General features: G+C 42.2%; 1 protein-coding gene across 1 annotated transcript in view; it reads right to left on the reverse strand.

Annotated features, from left to right (window-relative positions):
- Positions 1-3172, reverse strand: part of LOC311142343 (sarcoplasmic/endoplasmic reticulum calcium ATPase 1-like) — a 72666-nt gene extending 69494 nt beyond the window's left edge. Inside the window, exon 1 of the mRNA XM_084177972.1 lies at positions 3021-3172. Within this exon, the coding sequence (XP_084034098.1) occupies positions 3021-3138 (118 nt within the window). The 5' untranslated portion in view covers positions 3139-3172. The remainder of the gene's footprint in view (positions 1-3020) is intronic.
- Positions 3173-26019: the final 22847 nt, after the last annotated feature.

Raw genomic sequence — 26019 nt, forward strand, 5'->3', positions numbered from 1 at the left:
TAACATTTGATTTTATTTTATTTAAGCTGACTGAGAACATATTCTCTTTGATAATTAGGCCTATGCCCTTACGAGGAAGCCCCAAGGTAACTACCATATAGCAATAACCTATACCAGTAAGAGGTTAGATTACAGGACATGTTTGTTTGTGGTCATGTTGTCTATAGGTGTAATAATAATAATAATAATAATAATAAGACTACAGCACAGCTCCTGTATTCTCCCTATGAAACAACCCACCTCAGTATCAGAGAGCGAGGCGTAATCATGGAGGGTTTGTAAGAGAAAAGCATTTCGCCCACACATACTTTGAACAGTGGCGCCCTCCCTGCAACAATGACAAAACTCATAGTCGTGAGTCGTTGTAATCAATTTGGTAATCCGAGTACCGTGAGTCGTTGCTGTCGACTACAAAGGCAGGCTGTGGTGGGTTTGTCAGCGGAGGGAATGAGCCGTTTAATGTGCCACACACACACACACACACACACACACACACACACACACACACACACACACACACACACACAGCTATTCCCTTAAGCAAATATATCTGCACACACACACACAGGAAGTCAGTTCACAGCTAGCAACGAAAGAGACGCTATCTGTAAGACGTTTCTTTTTTTTTCTTCCATGAAGTCATCACAGCCACACACAGATCTCTGGGTAGGTCTCGCTCTGTGCAACAAAGGGCTGCTGGTTCTCTCTAATGATACAGCGCAGTGGCTCTCCTCTATGGCTAAACGGCACCAGCCACCATGCAAAAGAATGACAGGCCATAGACTCAGGACCATTGTAAAGGTGCCAAGTTAAAAAAAACATCAATTAAACAGCACCACATCTACATTTACATTTTAGTCATTTAGCAGACGCTCTTATCCAGAGCGACTTACAGTTAGTGAGTGCATACATTTTCATACTGGCCCCCCGTGGGAAACGAACCCACAACCCCGGCGTTGCAAGCGCCATGCTCTACCAACTAAGCTAAAGGGGACTGTCAGAGTATATATCTACATCTGAGATGAAGGCTTTACCGGAAGGCTTTGATCCAATAAACCCACGGTAGAAAAGACGTTGACCATTATACTGCAGAATCAACAGGTTGTAGCCTATAAAACCCCCTTGTGCACATTGAGGGATGGTCCTGGATGTTTGTTTGGTGCAGATTTCACACAAGTCAGCACTGTTGTTCCGCACTGTTGTTCCGCTTTCTCCCAGAAGTAGAATAAGAGAGTTTCCTCATGAATGTTTTTCATTATGGAACTACGTCCAAGACCAAATATGTGGGTGTGCTGTGTTAAGCATGTTGCCTTGGCCCCCTCTGTTCCTCGAATGGGCGTGCCATAGTGGAATACAGAATGAATGGTGGTGCCAAAGTGGAATACAGAATGAATGGTGGTGCCAAAGTGGAATACAGAATGAATGGTGGTGCCAAAGTGGAATAAAGAATGAATGGTGGTGCCAAAGTGGAATACAGAATTATCACTAAATGCCAGTCTCTTCCACTTGATACAGTAGCCTACCACGGCATGAGCGTGTAACTTCAAACCTAGAGTATTAACAATGCGTAATCCAACTCTAATGAGGTTGAAATGGAAACGGGTCAATCAAGTGATCTCTATCAGTTGTGCATCTTAGACAATATCCCATAGAAACACTTTCTCCTTATCAACGGCATGACTGCCTCTGGCGAAATATCCGTTCACACGTTTAACAGATGCCATGAATGGTAGACTGTCTATAGCAGGAATGACATGTAATAATAGGTTATTTATTTATCTTTAATGAAAGGTGGAATAGTTGTTCCCCAATTAGCTCAAGCTTAACGTTACTCCTTAGTCCAAGGACCTTACATGTTCTATTTAATGGGCGAATTGGCTCTGGAAGCCAAAACAGCCAAATACTCCATCTAAATGTGAATCGATTCTCAAATGCGGTACGGTTCTAGACACATAAATCCCTGTACTTTAATATCACATTAAAATAATTTAAAAAATGCAAAATACACACTTGCTGTACACGGTCTTAACACAGTTGCAGCCGACAGTGTTTTTCAGTGACAACACGTTTGTGGCGTCCATCTTTCGTTTACACACCGATAGCTAATTAGCACAGGTAGTCCACTGTCTTCTGTCTGTCTTCCGTAGATAAGCGCTATAAGATGGAAACATGGCAATGTGGGACCCTGATCCTGTACAAATGGTGTGTATCACTTTAACCTTTTTTTTTTTTTTTTTTTTTTGGTGATAATTATTTATCGCTGATATGAAAGATAAGGTCCTTATGCTTCCAAAACCGTATTGCAAGCAATACATGCTAATGTTCAGACCGAGCATCGAACAAATACCCCATACAGAAGATGCCTTAGTCCAATTACTATTATGTGTAATGTAATGGAACAGAGTCATGATCAAGGGCTAGAAGGTACCATAATGTGTAACGCTATTCCTAGTGTTGACTATAGCCCCAAATTAAAATTGTTACAGTATTGCACTATGCAATAGTTATTCTTAATTCATATTGTCGTTGATGAACTTGCCATAAGGCTATTCTACCCCCCAAAACAACTGCATAAATGCATTGCAAAAAACCGATGTGATAGACGTCCAGCCTCAATACAGGTGTTACAATAATAGCATATTCTGTTATTAATCAGGTTTAAGGTTTTAATAGTTATCCATGATGAGGAGCGTTCGGGTTCAGTGCGTCGTTTCCCCACGTACACACAACTTTGTTTAAAGCGAGAAACTCAATGTAGCTCGGTGAAGTGTGAGAAATTACTTCAAAACAACGGTCAGTAGCGTCAAGCATAAGATCAGTCGAAAGATGTAGGATGGAAGGAACATTTGCAGGCTGTACGCGACAGATATTCGTGTTTTTCAATAAGGCGCGGGAAATCATTTAACCAATTTCCCTAAGCTGCTCAATGATATCCGTGACCGTGGTAAAATTGCATTTAACACTCAACCAGGTCAACTGAATAACAGTAAAAATACAACATCAGCAACGATGTTACTCACCGTTCGGTCCATATTTTTCAAAATTCGATTTCACTTGTTCAAGTGTGAGTCCAGTGTTTTCGTTCACACTGAAGTTCTCTAAAACTTCAGATGCGGATTTAGTGTGCGCGCTATCCATCTCGGAGGGAGAACTGACTAACTAAACAATTAAATTAAAAGGCATGTAGTTAAATATGTAACATCTATTACGGCAATAAAGGACTAATAAACAGTTGTTTTCCACCGACGTGCCTTGCGTTCGAACTGCCAAGCGGAGGTGGATCTGCCTGCGTAGACGGTCACCTGCCTCCTCTTCTGCGAGCCGACGATTTGAGCTGTACCGCCGTATTCCGTTTCACGACGCTTCTATTGCCCAATATATAATATTGCAGTCAGCACTTCATCAAAATCAGAAGGTGTTCTACGTTGGTACTTGGGAAGGGATCGCCTGTCTCGTGAGTGAGCGTGTTCGAGCACTCCCTTGCGTTCCTATTGGTTGTCATTACCTGAGTGGAACGCTCTGCTCAACTCCCATCCTTTTGGTAAACCAAATACGGACGCCCGTGTCTTCTCGGTTTAGGCCTATAGTTCTTATGCACCTCACATGAAAAGTCACAGGAGGTAATACTATGTAATTCTCAAGTTACAGATGTTTCATATGTCATCAGTTCATGCTTGGGGTTATGGATCTCTTCCCCATTGGCACATCATCTTGTGCACAGAGAAAATCTCACTTTTAAAAGCTCATCATCTGTTAACTCATACCCCAAAAATGTTGTTGACTCATCCTATACTTGTATTTGTGGCCAAAGTATAAATTGGAGGGAAAAATAACACTTAAAAAAAAAACCCACTTGCTTGCTATTTCCTGATAGAGGATGACGTCATGTTTTGGGTTGAGATGTCTCATTGGTTGAGCTGGCCAATCAGCTGTTTACTTGTTATTCATATTTTTATTGACCAGTATATGCCCAGACCATTCTGTTGTTGTGATATGCCCACACCATTCAAACACAGAAAAGCTGTTTTGAAACATACTTAATTACAATTATTTTGGAAGGAAATCTATTTAACTCATATTGTAATTCATTATATATCATATTTCTGGAAACACTGGACAGCTTCTTTAAAAGACTCCTAAACAAACTTGCAGAAAATGAGATTTTCTTGATTTTGTACTTATCGGAATAGCGGTAGTCTACATCTCTGGAAATAGTTTGCCAATTGAGTGTAATCAAATGTTGACTAATCTAATGCCCCCACGCAACTCCTACACAGCACTTCACTTCACACTGTGAGCTAGTTAGGTAAGTGAGTTACTGTCCTTGAAAGGCGTGCACCTGAGTCATCCTTGAATCCAGGGCCGGCTATAGCCTTTTAGGGTCCCTAAGCAATATTTCTACACATTTTGCCATTGAGCGGAGAGAAAAATGTAGCAAATTTATAACAAATTTCATGCAATTCTATCCATTTTTGCCATTACTTATCCCATGTTCATACGATATCTGAGTTAGAATGACTAACAAAATCAATGGGGGCCCCCCTTGAGGTCAGGGCCCTGAGCACGTGCCCTGCGTGCCCGGTCGGTATTCAGCCATGATTACTGTTAGCTGACATGGCTAATTGGGTGACTTTCAGTGACTGAATGATGCACAACCAAATTGCAAAATTGCTTGTGGTGTATTCTACCATTCCTACTCCCAATAGTAAGTTGAGATCCCGACTGAATCCCCCCCCCCCCCCAGAAATGATATACATTGGGGGGCCCTGAGCGACCGCTTATGTCACTTTTGCCTGGAGCCAGCCCTGCCTGAATTATACCACTCACAACTGTGGTGAAACGGCAGTAGGAGTAGCCTACAAAAAGGAAGGGTATAGGTGTTGGTCCAAGTTTGATCTTTATCTGAGACTGAGACTCATCAATGTGACGTTACTGCATCAAGATCTCCTTCTCCGTGGCTATGCAGAAGATTGAGAAGGCCCAGTACTGTACTGCAGTGTAGTGTGCAGGCAGCAGGCAGGTGGGCTGGAAGGACTGAGAAGAAAGGAGACAAGGTGTTCTAGTTCTGTCCTATCTCACAGCTGGGCTCCTCTATCTTTCACAGCTCAACTTATTTATAACTTAAAGCGCTTACATAACTTTCAGAACTATACTATACAGTGTATTCGGAAAGTATTCAGACCCCTTTACTTTTTTCCACATTTTGTTACGTTACAGCCTTGTTCTAAAATGGATTAAATAGTTGTTTCTCCTCATCAATCTACACACAATACCCCATAATGACAAAGCAAAAATAGGTTTTTAAAAACTGAAATATCACATTTACATAAGTATTCAGACCCTTTACTCAGTGGTCTTGTTGAAGAACCTTTGATAGCGATTACAGCCTTGAGTCTTCTTGGGTATGACGCTACAAGCTTGGCACACCTGTATTTGGGGAGTTTCTCCCATTCTTCTCTGCAGATCCTCTCAAGCTCTGTCAGGGTGGATGGGGAGCGTCGCTGACTTTTGGAAGGTGAACCTTCGCCCCCAGTCTGAGGTCCTGAGCGCTCTGGAGCAGGTTTCCATCAAGGATCTCTCGGTACTTTGCTCCATTCATCTTTCCCTCGATCCTGACTAGTCTAACAGTCCCTTCTGCTGAAAAATCATCCCCACAGCATGATGCTGCCACCACCATGCTTCACCATAGGGATGGTGCCAGGTTTCCTCCAGACGTGACGCTTGGTATTCAGGCCAAAGAGTTCAATCTTGGTTTCATCAGACCAGAGAATTTCATTTCTCATGGTCTGAGAGTCCTTTAGGTGATTTTTGGCAAACTCCAAGCAGACTGTCATGTACATTTTACTGAGGAGTGGCTTCTGTCTGACCACTCTACCATAAAGGCCTGATTGGTGGAGTGCTGCAGAGATGGTTGTCCTTCTGGAAGGTTCTCCCATCTCCACAGAGGAACTCTGGAGCTCTGTCAGAGTGACCATCGGGACCAAGGCCCTTCTCCCCAGATTGCTCAGTTTGGCCGGGCGGCCAGCTCTAGGAAGAGTCTTGGTGGTTCCAAACTTCTTCCATTTAAGAATGATGGAGGCCACTGTGTTCTTGGGGACCTTCAATGCTGCAGACATTTTTTGGTACTCTTCCCCAGGTCTGTGCCTCGACACAATCCTGTCTCTGAGCTTTATGGACAATTCCTTCGACCTCATGGCTTGGTTTTTGCTCTGACATGCACTGTCAACTGTGGGACCTTTATATAGACAGGTGTGTGCCTTTCCAAATCATGTCCAATCAATTGAATTTACCACATGTGGACTCCAATCAAGTTGCAGAAACATCTGAAGGATGATCAATGGAAACAGGATGCACCTGAGCTCAATTTCGAGTCTCATAGCAAAGGGTCTGAATACTTAGGCAAATAAGGTATTTCTGTTTTTTATTTTTAATACATTTGCTAACATTTCTAAAAACCTGTTTTCGCTTTGTCATTATGGGGTATTGTGTATAGATTGATGAGGATTTGTATTTATTTAATCCATTCTAGAATAATGCTGTAACTTAACAAAATGTGGAAAAAGGGAAGGAGTCTGAATAATATCCGAATGCCATGTAGATAATAGGCATTGGGCCACTTTGAAAATCTGACTTCTTCTCATGCAGCCATGCCATGTCTCACCCACAGTCAGACACCCATGCAGCATATAAGACTTATACAGTGGGGTCACAGAAAGGGATCACTATTAAAATACAAGGGTCAACTGGTTATTGGTGTGGGAGGAACCAACACAAGGATTATGGGGAAATCACATGGGGTAACTGTGACCTTAAGATAATAAAAGAAAAAGACAGATGGATCATAGACATAAGAATAACAGCCCAGGACTTAGATTAACAATTGGATGTAGTACTTATACAGTGGGGGAAAAAAGTATTTAGTCAGCCACCAATTGTGCAAGTTCTCCCACTTAAAAAGATGAGAGAGGCCTGTAATTTTCATCATAGGTACACGTCAACTATGACAGACAAAATTATAATTTTTTTCTCCAGAAAATCACATTGTAGGATTTTTTATGAATTTATTTGCAAATTATGGTGGAAAATAAGTATTTGGTCAATAACAAGTTTCTCAATACTTTGTTATATACCCTTTGTTGGCAATGACACAGGTCAAAGAGACTACAATGTGATTTTCTGGATATTTTTTTCTCAATTTGTCTGTCATAGTTGACGTGTACCTATGATGAAAATTACAGGCCTCTCTCATCTTTTTAAGTGGGAGAACTTGCACAATTGGTGGCTGACTAAATACTTTTTTCCCCCACTGTAAGTGCTACATTTCCAGGGGGTAGGGTTGTTGAAGTAATTATTCCTTGGGGAAGTGCATTAAACCCTTTACATGTTAGAGCCATACCAAATGCAGAAGAAAGGGAATGGAAGGAAGCGTTAAACAATGATTGGTTTACAGTGGGGGAAAAAAGTATTTAGTCAGCCACCAATTGTGCAAGTTCTCCCACTTAAAAAGATGAGAGAGGCCTGTAATTTTCATCATAGGTACACGTCAACTATGACAGACAAATTGAGGAAAAAAAATCCAGAAAATCACATTGTAGGATTTTTTATGAATTTATTTGCAAATTATGGTGGAAAATAAGTATTTGGTCACCTACAAACAAGCAAGATTTCTGGCTCTCACAGACCTGTAACTTCTTCTTTAAGAGGCTCCGCTGTCCTCCACTCGTTACCTGTATTAATGGCACCTGTTTGAACTTGTTATCAGTATAAAAGACACCTGTCCACAACCTCAAACAGTCACACTCCAAACTCCGCTATGGCCAAGACCAAAGAGCTGTCAAAGGACACCAGAAACAAAATCGTAGACCTGCACTAGGCTGGGAAGACTGAATCTGCAATAGGTAAGAAGCTTGATTTGAAGAAATCAACTGTGGGAGCAATTATTAGCAAATGGAAGACATACAAGACCACTGATAATCTCCCTCGATCTGGGGCTCCACGCAAGATCTCACCCCGTGGGGTCAAAATGATCACAAGAACGTTGAGCAAAAATCCCAGAACCACACGGGGGGACCTAGTGAATGACCTGCAGAGAGCTGGGACCAAAGTAACAAAGCCTACCATCAGTAACACACTACGCCGCCAGGGACTCAAATCCTGCAGTGCCAGACGTGTCCCCCTGCTTAAGCCAGTACATGTCCAGGCCCGTCTGAAGTTTGCTAGAGTGCATTTGGATGATCCAGAAGAGGATTGGGAGAATGTCATATGGTCAGATGAAACCAAATTATAACTTTTTGGTAAAAACTCAACTCATCGTGTTTGGAGGACAAAGAATGCTGAGTTGCATCCAAAGAACACCATACCTACTGTGAAGCATCGGGGTGGAAACATCATGCTTTGGGGCTGTTTTTCTGCAAAGGGACCAGGATGACTGATCCGTGTAAGAATGAATGGGGCCATGTATCGTGAGATTTTGAGTGAAAACCTCCTTCCATCAGCAAGGGCATTGAAGATGAAACGTGGCTGGGTCTTTCAGCATGACAATGATCCCAAACACACCGCCCGTGCAACGAAGGAGTTGCTTCGTAAGAAGCATTTCAAGGTCCTGGAGTGGCCTAGCCAGTCTCCAGATCTCAACCCCATAGAAAATCTTTGGAGGGAGTTGAAAGTCCGTGTTGCCCAGCGACAGCCCCAAAACATCACTGCTCTAGAGGAGATCTGCATGGAGGAATGGGCCAAAATACCAGCAACAGTGTGTGAAAACCTTGTGAAGACTTACAGAAAACGTTTGACCTGTGTCATTGCCAACAAAGGGTATATAACAAAGTATTGAGAAACTTTTGTTATTGACCAAATACTTATTTTCCACCATAATTTGCAAATAAATTCATTAAAATTCCTACAATGTGATTTTCTGGAGAAATAAAATCTCATTTTTTCTGTCATAGTTGACGTGTACCTATGATGAAAATTACAGACCTCTCATCTTTTTAAGTGGGAGAACTTGCACAATTGGTGGCTGACTAAATCCTTTTTTCCCCACTGTATGCACGCATGACTGTGGGTCGCTTTGGATGGAGGCGTCTGCTAAATGGCATATTATATTATTATTATATTAAGTGTAAGCAATTGTTAGAATAGGAACAAGGAAAAGGGAAACACCAGGGTAATATCAAATAGATTATGAGGAAATATAGGAATGTTACAATAAAACAATTGGGTTATATAATTTGGATTGGAAATTAACTCAACTGAACTGTTGTGATCTGTCCTTTCCTGAGGTTACTACGGATGGTGTCGTAATGCATAGCAGAGATAATTCGGTCCAGAACGGTGTAAACCTCAATAAAAACCAAAAACCCTCTACCCGGCTGAAGAAGAGTAACAAAGGGAAACAAAGGGTTTAATGCACTTCCCCAAGGAATAATTACTTCAACAACCCTACCCCCTGGAAATTTAGCACTTATAAGTACTACATCCAATTGTTTATCTAAGTCCTGGGCTGTTATTCTTATGTCTATGATCCATCTGTCTTTTTCTTTTATTATCTTAAGGTCACAGTTACCCCATGTGATTTCCCCATAATCCTTGTGTTGGTTCCTCCCACACCAATAACCAGTTGACCCTTGTATTTTAATAGTGATCCCTTTCTGTATTTTAGTTATGGTTCCTGCCTGTGCAGGAATATACATTCTAATCCTGTCATTATCCCTTCTATGTCTTGTTCTTCTGCTGTTTACTATTATCAGTACCCCATTCCCCTCATTCTCAGGGAACTAGTCAAGTGCAGAGAAATCAATGATGAGGATATCTGGTGCGTCTTGGAGGTCTGAAATCTCTCGGTGGTCTGGAATCTCTTGGAGGTCTGGAATCTCTCGGCGGTCTCTTAGTCATCAGTTCCCTCACTCTGGTACAATGGTTTAGATGATACCCGATCGCGCTCCCCTCTAACCATACCGCCGTTGGTGTAACCGGGACGATGATGTATGGTCACTTTAGCTGTTAACCTTCTCCCGTCACTAGGGTCTCCGGATCAGCCAGAGTCCCTCTCAATCTATCGACATCGGTCTGCGAAGAGTGTCCTTCTATCAGCCTACCCATAAGGACTGCTGCAAGGACACACAAGCACAGACACACACAAAAGACAACAATGCTACCCAATGGCTGGGGTTGGAACACTCCTATAGTGGGAAACATGGATCTAAGCATCTGTCTCCGCCACTTTTACCATCATTGAGGTAGCCAACAACACCTGGTACAGGCCCCTCCCCATAGGGTCTTTCCAACTCTTTCTTCCATAGTGTTTTACCATCACATTGTCTCCAGGGCGCAGAAAACACTCAGATTCTCCTACTTTGTTGGGCAGAGTTCCCTTCACCCATGGGAAAAAAATCTTAAGAACATTGTTAGGTTAGGTGAGACACAGTATGCTACTTATGTCCTCTCATCCGTCAGGAGAAGCCTTGAGATTATGAAGCGCACCTCCTTCCAGCTCGTTGTAGTCCCCTCAATTCATAGACAGACCTCTACACCCTGCCTCCTATCACAAAACAAAAAAGATTTAACCTAACCCATAACACATTATTACTACTGCTCATATCCTTAATACAATTTGCATATATTACCACAAAAACATTAAAAATATTATATAAATATTAAAACCACCCCCTTTGGACACATGCATCACATCACATTATCATACACACCTCTTTCTCTTCATCATATCATATTCACACAACGTTGTTCTCAAACACGCTTCATCACTATTTGCATAACCTACCGGAATATTCCTTTACTATGGTCAATTTTACCATAATCCTATATCCCTTCTAAATTTCCCAACTTTTAATTACCCCCTAAAAGCTTGACCGAAATTCAATGTGTCGACGTCATATGATCACCCCCGTACACGTGACCTGTTCCTCCAACAGGATTTCTCTCTCTCTCCTTTACGTTAGTAAATGAATATCCACCCACTATTAATTCCTCTCTCCCTAATGCAAGATTGGGCTTTCCCTTTCTCAACCAGCCTTAGAAGCTTCAAACGACCTAAAATATAGTCCCTTTCCTTACACTTTCTCCACAAAGACAAGGCTATTATTTTCAGGATTTCTTTTTGTTTTCCGATCACCCACACAAATAAGCCACCACTCGTGCTTAAATGAGTCAGACAGAATGACAAGCAGGACGAACAATAGTGTCAGACGTTTGAACGAAGCTGACCAAATGACAACTCAATCACAATTGAATGAACCACAGCCGCTCAAACAAATTATTCCCCCGCACAAGATGAGCAGACCTACTCTATCTTATTATTTCTCTATACTTTGAAGCCCTGATGGCTGTTCACAACCGTGCACCTACTCAGGATGCCCGGCGTTACTTCCAATTTATGGCGTCACCTTCTCAGGATGACCTACTTAATTTTAGCTGTCTAATTTGTGCATTACCTCAATCAGGATAATGCACACCTACTCGAGCAGTCCTCTAACGATGAACTCCACGTTAGAGCGGTACCGTAGGCCCTCTCAGTCTTGGCTAGCCACCTGCTCTTCCAGCCCTCTGGAGTGCTAACTTAGCTCTCCACAGCGGTACCACAGGATTTAACTTATTTACACTTTTCAACAATCACATTGCATGTATGTTTATTCCTCATTCCAACAAAAACTCTGCTTCTTCTTCTAAATCTGGTCCTTTAATTTCTGGAGAGAACCCTTCCGTACCCCACCCTCAGATTCAGCTTGATCGAAACACACAGTTTAAGTAAGAACATAGCTTACCTTTTAAACAGCGGCCACTGAGTCTGTGTGAGTCGCTTAAAACCTCCTCCGATGGCAAAGCACTCAAGGATCTCTATAACCAATCACGTCGGGGTCACCAATTATGTTGTGGAAAATAACCACCATACATTATTACAAATAAGGTCTTACAGAGTTTTTGTTGCATCAAGAAATTACTTTATTAAAGTTTTCAACAAAGCCGATAACCGTCTGCAGAGGGGCACACCTTCTTAAGGTCCCCCTTCAACTTATATAGTCCTCTTCAGTTTTCCCGCTCTTTTTATTGCTCCGCCCACTTCCTTTGTCCCTGAGGACGGCTGAACTATTACTCCAACCAATCACCTGCTCCCCTGTACCTCACCCCCTCAAGCTGTAATCAATCAAGAAGATACCAAGGAGACAAAGGTCTAGCCCAAACTCTATTCAACCCTGGCGCCGCTCCCTTCACTGTGTTTGAAGAGAGAGACAAAAGGCAGCCATGGATTCAAGTAAGAGCAAGCACCTTGACCCTAGGGCAGTTTCTCTCTACTCCCCCACACACACAGTGAAATGCCCCAATACAATTCCTAGCCCAGTAACAAACAATTCTAACTCAATGTTCGTGATTAACCCAGTTCTATCTTCTAATTTATTAAAGAACATACATCATATCCCTCCTAATGGGATTACTAATCCCATAAATTTACAAAAGTATATAATGTTTATGCTATCAATCACAATCTTTGCATTCAAGGTTATACTCATAATAAAAACATCACTATTTCTACTCAAAATAATTCCAACATAAGTGTTAGTCTCCTAATCACATGCTTCACGGTTGGGATGGTGTTCTTGGGGTTGTACTCATCCTTCTTCTTCCTCGCGTGCGCTGCAGGATTTTAATCCATGACGGCGTAGTGTGTTACTAATGGTTTTCTTTGAGACTGTGGTCCCAGCTCTCTTCAGGTCATTGACCAGGTCCTGCCGTGTAGTTCTGGGGTGATCCCTCACCTTCCTCATGATCATTGATGCCCCACGAGGTGAGATCTTGCATGGAGCCCCAGACCAAGGGTGATTGACCGTCATCTTGTACTTCTTCCATTTTCTAATAATTGCGCCAACAGTTGTTGCCTTCTCACCAAGCTGCTTGCCTATTGTCCTGTAGCCCATCCCAGCCTTGTGCAGGTCTACCATTTATCCCTGATGTCCTTACACAGCTCTCTGGTCTTGGCCATTGTGGAGAGGTTGGAGTCTGTTTGATTGAGTGTGTGGACAGGTGTCTTTTATACAGGTAACGAGTTCAAACAGGTGCAGTTAATACAGGTAATGAGTAGAGAACAGGAGGCCTTCTTAAAGAAAAACTAACAGGTCTTTGAGAGCTGGAATTCTTACTGGTTGGTAGGTGATCAAATACTTATGTCATGCAATAAAATGCAAATTAATTACTTAAAAATCATACAATGTGATTTTCTGGATTTTTGTTTTAGATTCCGTCTCTCACAGTTAAAGGGTACCTATGATAAAAATTACAGACCTCTACATGCTTTGTAAGTAGGAAAACCTGCAAAATCGGCAGTGTATCAAATACTTGTTCTCCCCACTGTAGCACTACTGGGTGATCTGAAAAGTCATAGTCAATCGATCAATAATATAATAATAATACTTTTAGCAAAAATGTTTATTTTCAATTTACAATCTGTAGAAACAATGAGAATAGAAGGGTTCAGAACTTTTGTGAAACATCACATTACAGTTTAAATATATATGGCAAATAGAAATCCAATATGGATGGTGTTAAGAGATAGATGGGAGGTGTTGAATGGAGCTGAAGGATGGGACTAATAACAACTAACAACAAGATAACTAATGTAAAGCATACTGTGTCCATAATAAGTATATAGGTTATAGGTTGAGAGCTTTTGTGAAAGAGCACAGTTAGAAAGATATGGCATATAGAAGCAAACCGGATGGACATCATGAAAACGATCGGAGAGGTTGAGGGTAGAGGAAGTTCAGGAGTAAAAACAAACAAAATATAATTATTGTAAAATTGACTGTGTCCATAAAATGTATATGGTATGTATAAGCTGGAAGTAGAGGCCTAAGCGCTGTTGTTCACTAGTTTACTCCAATTAGGGAAGGGGTGGTGGGGTTGGAAAGTAATAAAGGGAAATATATTTTTTTAAAGGATATACAGTGTATATATGTATTTATATGTATATATGTGTATATGTATGTGTATGTATGTATATGTGTATATATATATATTTGAAAGAAAAAAAAACATGGGGGATTGGAAGTGATGCAGATAATTACATTGATGGAAGTTACAATCTATCTGCAATATTAAAGCTGATAATAATCCATCCAAATCAACAGTAATAATCCATCCAAATCAACAGTAATAGTCCATCCAAATCAACAGTAATAGTCCATCCAAATCAACAGTAATAGTCCATCCAAATCAACAGTAATAGTAGACCTACTCTGTGATTATATTGTGTGTCTAGGACAGTATAGTGATTATATTAAGCGTTGTCGTTCACTAGTTTACTCCAATTAGGGAAGGGGTGGTGGGGTTGGAAAGTAATAAAGGGATTTTAAAAAAGGAGGGGAAAAAAGGGCATTATCATCATTTTCACAATTTAACAGTACTAATCCAACCTCATAGTGTGGAAATAGATATAAAATACAGGAAAATCACATTTTTGACTGCACTGGGCCTTTAAACTATAATATGCTATACTATACTATAACATTGTAGCCGGTTTGTTCAGTACTCCTGTCTGTCTGTCTGTCTGTCTGTCTGTCTGTCTGTCTGTCTGTCTGTCTGTCTGTCTGTCTGTCTGTCTGTCTGTCTGTCTGTCTGTCTGTCTGTCTGTCTGTCTGTCTGTCTGTCTGTCTGTCTGTCTGTCTGTCTGTCTGTCTGTCTGTCTGTCTGTCTGTCTGTCTGTCTGTCTGTCTGTCTGTCTGTCTGTCTGTCTGTCTGTCTGTCTGTCTGTCTGTCTGTCTGTCTGTCTGTCTGTCTGTCTGTCTGTCTGTCTGTCTGTCTGTCTGTCTGTCCAGCCTGTGTGAGCCCTTCCCCTGCACTGGGCCTTTAAGGCACTTCTCACTCATGCCCTTCCACTCACAAACAGACTGACAATCTTACAAACTTGCTGATACTGAAGTCAGTAATACATGCACTTCACATTGAAGTTTACTCTTAATATACCAGCACATGCATATTCAACATTGTTTGAGTTTGTATTTGTAATTGTGCCTCGGCAACTGGTTGTCTTAAAGCCATGTGTAATACAAACAGTGGCTTCAGAAAGTATTCACACCCCTTGACCTTTCCACTTTTTGTTGTGTTATAGTCGGAATTTAAAATGGTTTAAACTGAGATTTTTTTTGTCACTGGCCTACACACAATTCCCAGATAATGTCAAAGTGGAATTATGTTTTTCAAGATTAATTAGAAATGAAAAGCTGAAATGTTTTGAGTCAATAAGTATTCAACCCCTTTGTTATGGCAAGCCTAAATAAGTTCAGGAGTAAATATGTCCTCATCAAGTCACATAATAAGTTGCATTTGTGGCCAAAGCATAAATTAGAGACAAAAAAATCATTTTTAATAACTACCTCGTCTCTGTACCCCACACATACAGTACAATTATCTGTAATGTCCCTCAGTCGAGCAGTACATTTCAAACACAGATTCAACCACAAAGTCCAGGGAGGTTTTCCAACGCCTCGCAAAGAAGAGCACCTATTGGTAGATGGGTAAAACATTTTAAAAAGCAGACACTGAATATCCCTTTGAACATGGTGAAGTTATTAATGAATTAATAAGCAATGAATTAAACTTTGGATGGTGTATGAATACACCCAGTCATTACAAAGATACAAGCGTCTTTCCTAACTCGGTTGCCGGAGAGGAAGGAATCCGCTCAGGGATTTCACCATGAGGCCAATGGTGACTTTAAAACAGATACAGAGTTTAATAGCTGTGATCGGAGAAAACTGAGGATGGATCAACAACATTGTAGTTACTCCACAATACTAACCTAATTGACATAGTGAAAAGAAGGAAGCCTGTACAGAATAAAAATATTCCAAAACATGCATCCTGTTTGCAACAAGGCACTAAATTTGCCAATGCAAATTAACTTTTTGTCCTGAATACAAAGTGTTAGGTTTGGGGCAAATCCAATACAACACATTACTGAGTACCACTCTCCGTATTTTCAAGCATAGTGGTGGCTGCATGTTATGGGTATGCTTGTAATAGTTAAGGACTGGGGAGTTTTTCATGATAAAAAATAAACGGAATGGAGCTAAGCAAAATCCTAGACGAAAACCTGGTTCAGTCTGCTTTCCACCAGACTCTGGGAAATGAATTCACCTTTCAGCAGGACAATAACCTAAAACACAAAGCCAAGTCTACACCGAGTTACAGTTTTGACTTAAATCTACTTGAAAATCTATGGCAAGACCTGAAAATGGTTGTCTAGCAATGATCAACAACCAATTTGACAGAGCTTGAATAATTTTTTTAAGAATGGGCAAATGTTGCACAATCCAGGTGTGGAAAGCTCTTAGAGACTTACCCAGAAAGACTCACAGCTGTAAATGCTGCCAGTGGTGCTTAACAAAGTATTGACTCAGGGGTGTGAATACTTATGTCAACTGGATATGTCTGTATTTCATTTTCAATACATTTGCAAACATTTCTGAAAACAATGTTTGTGTGTATATCAATTTAATCCATTTCGAATTCAGGAACACAACAAAATGTGGAATAAGTCAAGGGGTATGAATACTTTCTGAAGACACTGTATAAAGATCCCTTTTGGCGCCACACGTTTCTAGGGAAACCCCTTGGATGCCAAAGTTCTCACGAAAGGGAAATCCTCCTCTCCCTCTATCTCTCTGTCCTAGCCACCACTCCAGTCACACAACATTTCGTTGTCTGTCTGTCTGTCTGTCTGTCTGTCTGTCTGTCTGTCTGTCTGTCTGTCTGTCTGTCTGTCTGTCTGTCTGTCTGTCTGTCTGTCTGTCTGTCTGTCTGTCTGTCTGTCTGTCTGTCGGTCTGTCTGTCTGTCTGTCTGTCTGTCGGTCTGTCTGTCTATAAGCCCTCCAGCAGCATCTGCCTTCTTCTCTTTTGGTCAGAGTCTGCATTTGCATTATGGAAATTACCTCCCTCTCACATGCCTGAGTGATATGCCACACAATTACCATGTTCAGAGAGAGTCTCCTGCGCTGTCTGGATGTCTGTAAAGGTCAGGTTGTCTTTGTACGTTCTGATTTATTTAGATGCCTTAAATATCCACAGTTCATTTTGGAATTTATACTATTTATACAAAAGTATGTTGACACCCCTTCAAGTTAGTGGATTTGGCTATTTCAGCCACACCAGTTGCTGACAGGTGTATAAAATCGAGCACACAGCCATGCAATCTCCATAGACAAATATTGTCAGTAGAATGGCCTGTACTGAAGAGCTCAGTGACTTTCAACGTGGCACCGTCATAGGATGCCACCTTTCCAATAAGTCAGTTCGTCAAATCTCTGCCCTTCTAGAGCTGCCCCGGTCAACTGTAAGTGCTATTATTGTGAAGTGGAAACGTCTAGTGAGTGTTGCAACCGAGGAAACGTCCTCGGTTGCAACACTCACTACCGAGTTCCAAACTGCCTCTGAAAGCAACGTCAGCACAAGAACTGTTCATCGGTAGCTTCATGAAATGGGTTTCCATGGCCGAGCAGCCGCACACAAGCCTAAGATCACCATGCGCAATGCCAAGCATCGGCTGGAGTGGTGTAAAGCTCGCCGCCATTGGACTCTGGAGCAGTGGAAACGCGTTCTCTGGTGTGATGAATCACGCTTCACCATCTGGCAGTCCGACAGACGAATCTGGGTTTGGCGGATGCCAGGAGAACGGTACCTGCCCGAATGCATAGTGCCAACTGTAAAGTTTGGTGGAGGAGGAATAATGGTATGGGGCTGTTTTTCATGGTTCAGGCTCCTTAGTTCCAGTGAAGGGAAATCTTAACGCTACAGCATACAATGACATTCTAGACGATTCTGCGCTTCCAACTTTGTGGCAACAGTTTGGGAAAGGCCATTCCTGTTTCAGCATGACAATGCCCCCGTGCACAAAGCGAGGTCCATACAGAAATGATTTGTCGAGATCAGTGTGGAAGAACTTGACTGACCTGCACAGAGCCCTGATCTCAACCCCATCGAACACCTTTGGGATGAATTTGAACGCCGACTGCGAGCCAAGCCTAATTGCCCAACATCAGTGCCCGATCTCGCTAATATTCTTGTGGCTGAATGGAAGGAAGTCCCCGCAGCAATGTTCCAACATCTAGTGGAAAGCCTTCCCAGAAGAGTGGAGGCTGTTATAGCAGCAAAGGGGGGGACCAACTCCATATTAATGCCCTTGACTTTGGAATGAAATGTTCGATGAGCAGGTGTCCACATACTTTTGGTCAGGTAGTGTATGTTTGTGTGCTTTTAATTTTTGTATTTGTATTTATTATGGATCCCCGTTAGCTACTCTTCCTGGTGTCCAGCAAAAATTAAGGCAGTAATATACATTATAATACAATTTTTAAACATTAAAATACATTTTACAACAGATTTCACAATACATGAAGTGTGTACCCACCGGCCACTGCTCTACTACAACACACAATCCAAGTGTACGTGTGTGTATAGTGTGTATGTTATTTGTGTTTGTATGTGTGTGTTTGTACCTGTGTCTCTTCACAGTCCTCGCTGTTCCATAAGGTGTATTATAAGGTGTATTTTTATCTGTTTAAAAAAAAATATTGCGTGAGTTACTTGATGTGGAATAGAGTTCCATGTAGTCATGGCTCTATGTAGTACTGTGCGCCTCCCATAGTCTGTTCTGGACTTGGGGACTGTGAAGAGACATCTGGTGGCATGTCTTGTGGGGTATGCATGGATATCCGAGCTGTGTGCTAGTAGTTTAAACAGACAGCTCGGTGCATTCAACATGTCAATACTTCTTATAAAAACGAGTAGTGATGAAGTCAGTCTCTCCTGTACTTTGAGCCATGAGAGATTGACATGGATATTATTAATGTTAGCTCTCCATGTACATTTAAGGGCCAGCCGTGCTGCCCTGTTCTGGGCCAGTTGTATTTTTCCCAAGTCCCTCTTTGTGGCACCTGACCACACGACTGGGCAGTAGTCCAGGTGTGACAAAACTAGGGCCTTAAATTTCATTTAAGGTGCTCCAAAGCTTTTTACTATCATTCTTTATATCATTTATCTTTGTTTCATAGTATAGTTTCTTCTTCTTTTTGTTCTGTTTTGTCACATGATTTCTCAATTTGCAGTAGGTTTGCCAATCGGCTGTGCAGCCAGACTTATTTGCCATTCCTTTTGCCTCATTCCTCTCAACCATATAACATTTTTCAATTCCTCATCAATCCACAGAGATTGAATAGTTTTTATAAGTAACTGGTGTAAGCAATTTCATAAATGTGTCAAGTTCAGCGTCTGGTTAGTCCTCATTACACACCACAGACCAGCAAATATTATTTACATCATCAACATAGGAATCACTACAAAACCTCATGTAGGACCTGTTATACACTATATAAGGTCCTGCCTTTGGAACGTTGGTTTTCCTAGAAACAATATGGCTACCATTCATAACTAGAATAATAATTTACGGTAATTTTTAATAGGATCTTGATGGCTTGAATAGTCACTTCATGGTACCATCAAATAAAGTAGATACCCCTATTACAGTTTCTTAAAACCTTAGTCCCTCCGTAATGTTTTGATCGTGAGTGTTTCCCCCTGACAGATCCACAGTGCTCCGCGTGACAGTGTTTCCCCCTGACAGATCCACGTTGAGGACTAACGGCTGCTGCTGCCATTGACTTTGAATCAGGGAGACTTGAAGTGAGACTCAACCACACTCTTCCCTCTGCAGCAGCTGAACCTGACAAGCACACTGAGCAGTGAGTCAACACCGACCTCTTTCCTCTTAATAGACCCCCCCTCCCCCCCCCCCCCCCCCCCCCAACTCTCCCACCTCCCTGCACGAAGCTCTGGGGAACTGTCTGTGACGCAGTCGTCAATTCACAGAGGAATCCCTGCCTCACAGACCTATGAAGATAAATGTTTCATCTAGAAGCAGGGGGGGGCTCATTTCTGCTGCATCTTAATACCAGGTTATCGATCATTAACAACTAACCCCATATCCCCCCCCCTTCACTAATGCCAATAATGGTGTGGTCCAATAGCATCTCATTGATAGCGGTGTGCTCCGATTGAACAAAGATTACATCATCTTTATTCACTGAGGGGAAACACAGAGATGAAAAGATGGAGAGAGGGAGAGAGAGAGAGAGGGAGAGAGAGAGAGGGAGAGAGAGAGAGAGAGAGAGAGAGAGAGAGAGAGCAAGAGAGAGACAGAGAGAGAGACAGAGAGAGAGAGAGAGAGAGATTAGCTATCAATCTAGCTGGGGAAAAAACAGCTGGCAAAACATTTACACCACTCAGATGATGTTGTCTGTTAAATGGCACTCGGGGTGTGTGTGAGTGATGAGGTGATGTACCAGACAAATTGACAACAGGGGAGATAGGGGGACCTGACGGAGCAAACAAACCATATAAATCATCTCAGAATGGATGAACCACAGCGATGGACAGACAGAGTTGTATCTCTTCGGATGAACAGCCATTCACACAGGCTAACGTTGAATAAATATCCCCACATTTCTGGATCACATCGTTCACCCGGGACTCTAATTATTTTTATTATTTTTTTAAGTATGGAATGTTGGTCTACCCAGACAAATCAAATTTTATTTGTCACATTCGCCAAATACAACGGGTGTAGACTTGACCATGAAATGCTTACTTACGAGCCCTTCCCAACGATGCAGAGTAAAACAATTATAAAAAATACACAATTAAATAACATAGTAACACAAGAGAAATAAAATACACAAGAATGGTACCAGTACCAGATCAATGTGCAGAGGTACGAGGTATTTGACGTAGATATGTACATGAAGGTATGGTAAAGTGAATACACTCTTAGAAAAAAAGATGCTATCTTGAACCTAAAATGGTTATTTAGCTTTCCCCATAGGAGAACCGTTTGAAAAACTAGTTTTGGTTCCAGGTAAAAAAAACCTTCTTGGTTCCATGTAGAACCATTTCCACAGAGGGTTCTACCAGGAAACCAAAAAGGGTTATACCTGAAACCAAAAAGGGTTCTACCTGGAACCAAAAAGGGTTCTACCTGGAACCAAAAAGGGTTCTACCTGGAACCAAGAAGGGTCCTCCTATGGGGACAGCTTTAGAACCCTTTTGGAACCCTTTTTTCTAAGTGACTAGGCATCAGGATAGATAATATTAAGAGTTAGAGTACAGAACTGAGTAGCAGCAGCATATGATGAGTGGGAAAGTGTGTGTGTGTGTGTGTGTGCATATGTAGTGTATGTGAATGTGTGTGGGTTTTGTGTGTGTTTCAGTGTAGTGTGTGTGTGTGTGTGTTGTGTGTGTGTGCATATGTAGTGTATGTGAATGTGTGTGGGTTTTGTGTGTGTTTCAGTGTAGTGTGTGTGTGTGTGTTGTGTGTGTGTGCATATGTAGTGTATGTGAATGTGTGTGGGTTTTGTGTGTGTTTCAGTGTAGTGTGTGTGTGTGTGTTGTGTGTGTGTGCATATGTAGTGTATGTGAATGTGTGTGGGTTTTGTGTGTGTTTCAGTGTAGTGTGTGTGTGTGTGTGTGTGTTGTGTGTGTGTGTGCATATGTAGTGTATGTGAATGTGTGTGGGTTTTGTGTGTGTTTCAGTGTAGTGTGTGTGTGTGTGTGTGTTGTGTGTGTGTGCATATGTAGTGTATGTGAATGTGTGTGGGTTTTGTGTGTGTTTCAGTGTAGTGTGTGTGAGTGAGTGTGTATATAGTGTGTGTGTATATATAGTCTCGTGAGTGTGCATAGTGTCAATGCAGATAGTCTGTGTAACCATTTAACTATTTAGCAGTCTTATGGCTACTTAGCAGTCTTATGGCTTGGCGGTAAAGCTGTCTCTGAGCCTGTTCGTCTGAGAGCCGACGCTCTGGTACCGTTTGCCGGACGGTAGCAGAGTGAACTATGGCTTGGGTGACTGATCTTTGGAAATGTTTCAGTCCGCTTGGTATATAGGTCCTGGATGGCAGGGAGCTTGGCCCCAGTGACGTACTGTGCTGTCTGCACCACCTTCTGTAGCGCCTTGCGGTTGAGGGCGGTGCATTTGCCATACCAAGCGGTGATACAGCCAGTCAAGATGCTCTCGATGGTGCAGCTGTATAACGTTTTGAGGATCCGAGGGCCCATGCCAAATCTTGTCAGCGTCTTGAGGGGGAAGAGGTGCTGCCGTGCCCTGTTCAGGACTGTGTGGGTGTGTGTGGACCATGTTAAGTCCTTAGTGATGTGGACGCCAAGGAACTTGAAGCTCTCAATCTGCTCCACTACAGCCCCGTCGATGTGGATGGGGGCGTGCTCACCCCTCTTTCTCATATAGTCCACCATCAGCTCCTTGGTCTTACTGACATTGAGGGAGAGCTTGTTGACCTGGTACCACACCGCCAAGTCTCTGACCTCCTCCCAGTAGGCTGTCTAATCGCCATCTGTGATCAGGCCTACCACCGTCGTGTCGACAGCAAACTTGATGATGGTGTTGGAATGTGAAATATATTTTCCATAACCAAAAATATTGTATTTTCAGCTGTTTGAATTGAAGCTGGTGTACAGTACAAAACTGAAAGTAAAAGATGCACGAAATGTAAGAACAAAAAGCATAGAAATAAAGCACATAGAACATATATACCACTTCTTAGACTTGTTTTCAATGCGAATGACAGATCTATATCTCACATTTCTATGTGAATTTGGTAGGGTCGCCCAAAAAGTTACATACAGTGCCTTCAGAAAGTATTCAGACCCCTTGACTTTTTTCACATTTTGTTCTAAAATTGATTACATTGTTTTTTTCCCTTATCAATCTACGGGTGGCGCAGCATTCTAAGGCACTGCATCTCAGTGCTAGAGGCGTCACTACAGACCCTGGTTTGATTCCAGGCTGTATCACAACCGGTCGTGATTGGGAGTCCCATAGGGCGGCACACAATTGGCCCAGCGTCGTCCAGGTTTGGCCGGAGTAGGCCGTCATTGTAAAATAAGAATTTGTTCTTAACTGACTTGCCTAGTTAACTAAAGGTTAAATAAAACATTTAAAAATACATAAACACACAATAACCCATAATGACAAAGCAAAAACAGGTTTGTCGATTTTTTTGCTAATTTATAAAAAAATTACATTTACATATGTATTCAGACCCTTTACTGAGTACTTTGTTGAAGCACCTTTGGCAGCGATTACAGCATCAAGTCTTCTTGGGTATGACGCTACAAGCTTGGCGCACCTGTATTTGGGGAGTTTTTCCCATTCTTCTCTGCAGATCCCCTCAAGCTCTGTCAGGTTGGATGGGGAGCGTTGCTGCACAGCTATTTTCAGGTCTCTCCAGAGATGTTCGATCGGGTTCAAGTCTGGGCTCTGGCTGGGCCACTCAAGGACATTTCAGAGACTTGTCCCGAAGCCACTCCTGCGTTGTCTTGGCTGTGTGCTTAGGGTTGTTGTCCTGTTGGATAGTGAACCTTCGCCTCGGTCTGAGGTCGTGAGCGCTCTAGAGCAGGTTTTCATCAAGGATCTCTCTGTACGAAGGCGGGGTCACGTGATGCAGCGAAGCTAGTAAGAAGCGTGACCGAGAACTCCCGAAAAATCTTTAACAACTTATCCTAAAACTTCACCCATAATTATTGCTACACTGTAGCCAAGAGTGGTGATATGCCTACGAGACAAAAAAAAAGTATAAGGAAGCACCGAAACAGACCAAGAAACGACAAAGAAAGAACCTCTGACCATGGCCTCCTCGGGAATCCCAAGATGGCGCCATGACACCTCAGGAAGAAGCTAGGCTAGCTCGCATCCTCAAAGTGATCAAAGAAGGCAATGACTCCCTCACAACACAATTTAACTCGAAAAAAGCAGTTAAATTCAGTTAAGTTCAGCCGTTCCATCTCAGCACAGTTGGCTGAAATCAAAAACTCAATTTCAGGTTTGACAACGACTATCAACACGCTAGGATCGCGAATGGAAGAAGCTGAAGAGCGCATCAGCACTGCTGAGGACAAGCTAGAGGGAATGGGGATGGAATGGGGATGGAATGGGGATGGAATGGGGATGGAATGGGGAGGGAATGGGGAGGGAATGGGGATGGAACTACAGAAACTGCGCCAAAACAAAGAATACGTGATGAGTCGACCATTTGGAAAACTACAGTAGGCGAAGCAACATTCGAATTATCGGCCTCCGCGAGGGCTGCGAGGGGACGGACCCCATTGATTTCTCTGCTGCCATTATCCCCTCCCTACTGGGCAAAGACAATTTTGCTGAACCCCTGGTTATCGAACACAGGTCACTTGCCCCTCGCCCATCCCCTGATCAGAACCCACAACCCCTTCCTCATTCGGTTCCTGAGGTACCAGGACAGAGGGAAAGTTATCAGAACCGTGGCCAAATATTTCCAGGAGAAAGGAATGATCCTACACAATGGAGAGGCGATTAAATTATTTCCCGGGATGGTCAAACGCAGGGAGGAATTCGACCAAGTGAAAAAAGAAGAACTTACCTCCAAGAACATTCCCTTTGCGCTGCTCCAACCTGCAATGACGATCATCCCATGGTGGACAGAGAACATTCTTCAAAAACGTCCAAAGAAGTCGCAACTTTTCTCTGCGGACTGCAGGCGACCGGCCCAGGACATGATTGATTGGCTAGCGGACCGAGTTAATTTCACTGCTAGCTGGGCTGTGTCCCACTAGCCTGCCATATTACTTACATAACCGGTAGGACTGCTTTGCTGGATTATACTATAGTTTACTGACAGATCAATGAGGTAAAATCCCAATATCCATGTAAACAAACTATTTGTTTTTACCAGTGTAACATTGTTTTTAAGCTGTTATTTGGGACAGGCATGGTCCTCAGAGGTGTCAATATGATTTGCTAGACCTTTTTATATGGCTAAGCCATGACAACTTATATTTTTATTTTGCTCCCTGTTATGGTAGGTGTCTTTGGATCAGGGCACCCGTTATTGGTTTTGTTTTTGACTTGCATCATATAACGATGGGGTTGAATAATTCTCTATTTTTGTTAATTGACTGGGCTCGAGCTCCAGGTTGACGTTTGCCTTCACGTTAGAAATTGAATTTAGGAATAAGTGACACTGGGAGCGTAGCTCCACCACAGGTGGGATTTGTGCTGGGCGCGTTCAAGAACAGCACTGGGGGGTGGGGAGGAGGGGAATTGTTTGTTTACTTTATATTACAGTACTGTTTTGTGAGAGATCTTCACTTTATAATTTGTGTTTGACTACAGGCTCAACGAAAATAGGCAATAGAACATCCAACACCCTTATTGGACATACTCCTGACATTTTGCATTCATGTACTGAGTGAACAATGTGGCTAAGATAGTAAATCATACATCATTAAACGTTAACGGACTGAACAAAGACCTGTTTAAACAAAAATGAGTCCTTATGTACTCGAAAAAGCTAAACGAGTGATGTTGTTGGGCAGAACATTAAGAAGTTCAAGAGGGACATGTTCATTCTGTTTTACCGTTTCATAACACAGTATAAAACATATCAATTAATACTTTTAAGCCTTTCCCAACAGCCATCCTCCCTGGACCTCGAGCCACTATGGTTTTTCCTTGTGTCTATGTGCATGTGACTATGTGTGTGTCAGGTCATAAGCAAAAACAAGTGATAACACTAGTTCCATTGTTACTCCAATCTCCACACAGCTACAACGAGAAGTTTTATCTCCATCACGTCATTGACATACCCAGACCAGCTGCAGGGAGTTAGAGGGAACCATCCATTATCAGAAGCACATCGTTTGCACTAAAGAAATGTCTCTGCTCCGTTTTAACCCTTTAATTGCTTCTCAATCCATAAGCATTTAAGGCGTATAGGCGTTTCATTCTACAACATGCATAATTAATATAATTGTTTTTTATGTTGTCCGCCCCTAAGTGAGATATAGTAGTTAACCAAAAATTCCCCACATATCCCGCCTTTGGAACTTAAATAAGTCCCAACCAATAAAACAAAAGTTAACATAAAATGAGTGTAAGCATGTGCATATACTTATTCTTAGCCTTGCCATCTGTGG

Source organism: Coregonus lavaretus, assembly GCF_964263955.1.
Source record: "Coregonus lavaretus genome assembly, chromosome: 15".
Taxonomy (NCBI): Eukaryota; Metazoa; Chordata; class Actinopteri; order Salmoniformes; family Salmonidae; genus Coregonus; species Coregonus lavaretus.